This window comes from Perca fluviatilis, chromosome 7 (assembly GCF_010015445.1).
Source record: "Perca fluviatilis chromosome 7, GENO_Pfluv_1.0, whole genome shotgun sequence".
Taxonomy (NCBI): Eukaryota; Metazoa; Chordata; class Actinopteri; order Perciformes; family Percidae; genus Perca; species Perca fluviatilis.
The window spans coordinates 30,040,804-30,046,868 of NC_053118.1; the positions used below are offsets into that span (position 1 = coordinate 30,040,804).

At 39.4% G+C, this 6,065-nt stretch overlaps 1 protein-coding gene across 1 annotated transcript in view; it reads right to left on the reverse strand.

Moving 5' to 3' along the window:
• The window catches only part of si:dkeyp-72a4.1 (uncharacterized protein LOC100148058 homolog), a 67,579-nt gene extending 65,290 nt beyond the window's left edge, over positions 1-2,289 (reverse strand). Inside the window, exon 1 of the mRNA XM_039806154.1 lies at positions 1,970-2,289. Coding sequence (XP_039662088.1) covers positions 1,970-1,991 — 22 coding nt within the window. The 5' untranslated portion in view covers positions 1,992-2,289. The remainder of the gene's footprint in view (positions 1-1,969) is intronic.
• Positions 2,290-6,065: the final 3,776 nt, after the last annotated feature.

Here is a 6,065-nt window from a genome sequence, read left to right on the forward strand (position 1 = left end):
AACCAACAAATTCCTACAATTTAGCAAATCATTTTTGATGATTTTGTACTGTATATGATTTTAATATATAAATCATATACAGTACATGATGCCAGCTAATTAACAGGTGTCCTGAGGGTACAATATTTAATACTACTGATGCAGTTATGAAGTTAAAACCATAAAACCTAACAGCAGATTGGTGTATCTCCATATTGATATGCCTTACAATCCAGTTTACGGCTAAACCCTCAGCAGTTGTACCAAAATGGATAACACTAAACAATGCTTAGCTCTGAAAACAATATCTAAAATGAAACACCACTGTGCGATCAGAGAAAGAACACACACGCACACGCACGCACGCACTCAGACACGCACGCCATTATCTGCTTTGCTCTGAGGGGATAAAAAAGCAGAGTGAAAAGGAGCCGAGCGGGCTGCCACAGTTAAATTTGGTCTCGCTTTTCTTGTGCAGCTCAGATGATGACTCCAGGGTCACTGTGAAGTCCAGGAGCTGAGAGTTGAGTTTTTCAGGTCGAGATTAGTCTCCATTTTGGAGGCACCAATATTGTTCTACAGGGGGTTACAGGTCTGTGAGTGTGTGCTCATCTCCACACATAAACCAGCACTCTCTCTCACCCTAACAGTCACATGCGGCACACCTCCACTCTCTCCTGAACCCACACACTGACTACACGCCGCTCATTTTCTCTCTGTCACACACACACACACACACTCACATCTTCTTTTCACACAGTTCCTCCCCATCCCTACAGTTTTTGGCATCTAAACCTCTTTGATAACAGGTACTCACACAAACCACGACACCCCCAATCCTTCACGGTTCCTCCAAACTTTGCACTGGGCGTTTCATCTCATTCCAGTCTGACTGGCCATCATGTTTGAGGACCTTGCTTTTTTTCCCTCCAAATTAGCTCCTCTAAATCAAACACACACACACACACACACACACACCAAATTGAACATTTCAACTGGATAGATTTGAGGCAGCTCACTGCAGCACGCCTGCTCACATATAGCATTAGTCACAGTTGCAGTGCAATGATACCAAGGGGAGTCTGCCTTTACGGTACACTGAAGCGCCTTTCACCCACTCACACTCAAGTATGGGGGAATAAAAGACCAGCAAGCATGAAGTAGCCTCTCATTCTGGTCATCTACATATTTTAGTGGGCCAAAGTTTTTGCACACAGCAGACAGGACACAGTTCATTCAGGCTATTGACAAAATCCTAAATAGATTTCAAAAGATACTACAGTACAGAAATCTACAAATATTTAATAGGAGTTAAGTTTTAAAATCACAATCTAAAGTCCTTACATTACACTAAGAGTGCCTCTAAGAATATTATTAGCATTTTACACCAAAGAATATGATAAAACAATTAAGTATGATAAGGGCAGTATAAACTTCATAATAGAGAAACCACACCAGACAAGTATTATCTTGTCTCTATAAACTAATGAGTACCATATACCATATAACACCATAGGATTGTTATAGGATTATTTTAAAAAATATATTACTGCATATTTTCCCATCAACGCTGTGTGGCTGCTCTCAAACGGAGGAATGCACTTGCAAGAGTAGACCTTGACACCAGTACACATGCATACCTTATTACAATACTATAATTGCCGCATGCACAGGTCCATAGGACACACGCTGCGCTGGATCCTTGTGTGTATTTGTGCGTGCGTGTGTGAGCTATCTTATCTAGAAGGCACTCTATGCTGTTTCTGCACCTGTCGGCTATGGTGCTTTTACATATGCCTATTGCGTACGATAGTGCCAGAGAGACAGAGGGAGAAGAGAAAAGAATGAGACACAGAGAGAGAGAGAGAAAGAGAGAGAGATAGAGAGAGAGAGATAGAGAGAGAGAGAGGGGATGGTGAGAAAAGGGGGAGGAGGACAGTAGAGAAAGATGCAGTGGATGACAAAAAATCTAATATCTGCTCAGTCTTACCTTGAAAGGGAACATAGGACATGTTCCAACGGCATTGAACGTAAGCTTGGCGTCTCAGCGGTCTCTCGGTGCTCAGAAGTAACGGGGAACCAAATTAGAAATAAATCTGAAAAATTAAAATAAAATAAAACACGCGATATAGTGGTAATCACAGTTGGAGCCGAAGGAGAGGCCAATATTTCGCCGTTATAAAAACTGGCATCATAATCCACGAACGCTTATAAAGCGCTCGGTTCCCGGTGCATAAAAAAATAGAGGGATGCAGAAATATGTGTATGTGTGTGCGCGTGTGTGAGTGTAGGTGTGTGTGTGTTTGCACGCTGCTGTTGTGGTGTGAGGGTGAAACACAAGTGAGTGAGTGTGCGCGCGTGTGTGAGAGAGAGAGAGAGAGAGAGAGAGAGAGAGAGAGAGAGAGAGGGAGTGGGGGTTGGAGGACTGTACGTGTACGTTTCCCAATAGCTATCTTTAGCCTATGGATTTTACATTTTATGCTCACCTCATGGAAACAAAAAATATTATAATTACGTTGCAGTGAGTGTAAATTCACTGTTCTGCTTCGGGCTACAGCATAGTGGCTATACTGTGTGAGCGTGTGTGTGCAATGCTTCAAAAAGGTAGCTTTGTGACTTTTACAAATCGTAATTTACTTACTCTAGGGAAAATATAGCCTACGTTACTTCCTATTAAGTGTTTTAATCAGGCTACTACAGGTGATAGGCTAACGTTATAGAATCTAACAACTGTTGTGGGTCGTAAAACTCTTACAGACCTGTTGAAAACAAGATAATTACTGCTTCTCTGACCGCTATTGATAATATCAGAAAGTGATAAGACATTTTGATATTAAAAGTTGGATTCTACTTGACTACAACTACCTTGATTAACTTCTGTTTCTAAGAGGCAAAAACATGCGACGCTGGATTTGCGATGCACATACAAAACACAGGAACTGCATCAAGGAGCCAAAATGGCGCCCTGCGCTGGAGTATGCTGCCTTTAGGTGACGTGAGATAAATAACAATTACAAGTTAAGCTAGTATGAATAACCCAACGCTATTAGCTTAACACGTCTGGCTTTCCATAATGCTAGCGTAGTGTACAAGACGTTTAGGGTATGTAAAATAAAAACATAGCCTTTTCTAAGAAACTGTCAGCAACCGTTAGTCTATGTCACAGCTGTTTGCAGCTGCAGCTGTAAATTTTCATGATAGCCCTAATAACGGTAGCCTACGTACACAACTTTGGCTAATGTTGGCTAACTTTTGGCTAATTTACAGGTACTTACCGGTACATTACTGACACGCATGTTGTCTTCCTTCTGTTCCTGGTCCAAAGACACGGCAGTTGTGTTTAAGTTAATGTAAAAAAAAACAAAAAACAAAGCAAACCGAGCCAGAATTCTACCTTTTGGAGTTGTTTTTAACCAAAAGCACTTTAACAGGTATATCGTAGGTGTAGGCTATCTTCACTTCTCCACCCCATAGCTTCAGAGAGACCGTTGAATGCAGCACAAGTGCAGCATCTAGCTTTGGTTTAAATGTTAATGTGTGGTCGCCACCTTGTGGTCAAAACCAGCAGCTGCATGTGAAGCTGGGGCCTTGAGTCTAGTTCAACCCATAATCGTTTTCTTAACTCAAACAAACTATCCTGCTAAAGGATGATAACACATATGAGAGGGTAACACAGTAGACTGTATATAAACACAGATAAAAGCAAGGTGCTCCACTGATAAAATAAAAATAATAAAACAAAATTACCCTAGTTTACTTAATTTCAATTCAAATCCTAATCTAACACACCTGTGCACCTGTCACTTGTCATATAGTAGGAAAAGTACAGGTGTTACTAATAACATTAATGATGGATCTGTATTATTAAAGTGTCCATGTATGACAGTGAGCCAGCCCAATACAAGGAGCCTGAAACCAATGCAGCTCAATAGAATTCATAAATTTTATTCACACCTGTGTTTTTCTACTGTGAAGTATCAAACTGTTATTTATTTGTTAAAAATGCTTATTGACATTCAGATGACAACCACCGGACCAAAGAAGTGACTTTTCTCACAAATGCTTACTTAGCCATACTTTAAACACATTTTTGACACAAAAAGACACATATATTGCCTATCAATTGTTATTGCTTCTACTTTTTGGAAATACAACATGTCACATGATTGTCACAGATATGTAGGTAGTAGGGCCTATTCATCTTTGGAGTCATTACTTAGCATTTCCATTCATCTTGAAATCTAATTATAACTGGCACAAACACAAAATAAACATCTGTCTTTCATGTTGGCAGCAGTAGTACATTTTCTGCCAAAAAAAGTAGTTAATCTTTCCTACAGGACACATTTGGCTGGGATGTAATTTGTCATCCCCATCAGACTAATTTAGAGGGATTCTCACCAACATTGTTTGATTACCACCTACAGTGGAAGTGATCAATGACAAATGAAAAACAGCTCAGCCTAAGTCTACTTCTGCTTGAAAGGGAAAAAGCTCAACCACTTCTCAAAGGTGATAGTTATGCACATTAGCCTATGAAAATAGCATCTTCAAATCGTTTTTGGAACCTTTAATAGATTAGATAGTTCAGCCTAATGACCTCGGAACCCTCTACCTCTAAAAACAGAATAAATGTAAAATTAAGATGAAAGCTGTGAGGAACATTTTAAGGGGTTGTTTCTCTTTAAAAAAAAAAAAAAAAAACTCTTATACCTAGCATTAAGATTATCCTTAAAAAAAACTAAAATTAAAGTAGGCTACTTTGGGGTTTTTAAGAATCCCTTAAACTGTGGAGATAAACAATTAAATCCCTCTTATAAACATGAATCCATTAATTTATCCATTAATTAACCTCAAATTTGCATCGTATGCCTAATTGGAAAACAAAATAAGGTACTTCAATTTCAACTTTATTGATATTGTCCCCGAGAGGCAATTTGTAAGACAATCAGACACACAGCACAACAAAAGGAAATACACATCAAGTGGGACACTGAACAATAAGCACATGGAATACAATCCATAATTAAGGTGCCAGTTTTTCCTGGCTAGTTACCTGTAATGTTACTTTGTGGCCTACATTTTCAGGGGTCTATCTAAAAATACTTTAATCCATTTTTAAATTAAGGGGAAAGTTCCAAGATTAAAGCTATAGGCTATTAACTGAAAGCAGATGATCCATTAAAAGGCCAGGTTAACTGGATAATTTGTAGCCTAATATGCAGAGTCAGATTAAAACTGATCATGTAGAGTTTGCACCCTGGCAGATCAACACAAACAACAAGAGGCAGAACGTAGAAGATAAGAAACAAACAAAGAAGCTCAGACTGAAGCTGCAGAAACTTCATCTTCATCAGAGAACCAAAGTTTACAGACTGAAACCTGTTGACAGTGACAAACTGAACAGAGTCTACTCTTCTCTGTGTGAGATTCAGGTCATGTCAGAGTCCTGGGAGTTTAACTGGTAGAGCAACTGCTCCCCACTCTGAAGGTTGTGTGTTCAAATTGCATTTTCCTTCCGTCAACCCTCAGAGGACTGTTTCTTTCATAACAATGTCTCTTGAATGAACCTAACCAACTGAACCAGGATCAGTCTGTTTCATAAAGACAAACGTTCTCAGAGTGACACGTTTGGTTCTTCTTTAAGGATGAAGAGTAAAAGCATTTTATCAACTTAGTGAAGTGACTCTTATCTCAGCTGAAATGTATCAGGGCTGCTGATGGAGGTCACACTTATGTTTTGGGAACGCTTAATTTGGATATAAAGAGAAAGATGCTGCGGATTTCCACCAACTGGACAACTGATGTCTGAAGTTGTGTGACAAAAATAAACTAAACTCAAGCTATATACTTCCATAGCTTTTTCTGAACTGTTTGACTGCATCCCATGGTTTTCATCTGCAAATAAAACTGGCTTAGGTGTCATTATTCAACCTACAGTATGCATGGAATGTACACGTGATAACAAGTGGCACCAGAATCAGTTCCATTCGCTGATGAAGACAAGGGGATGTGGTCGAAAGCTCAGAAAAAAACTAGTAAGTGGACCTTGAGTTGATTTTGTCACACGTGCCGATCCCAAAGTC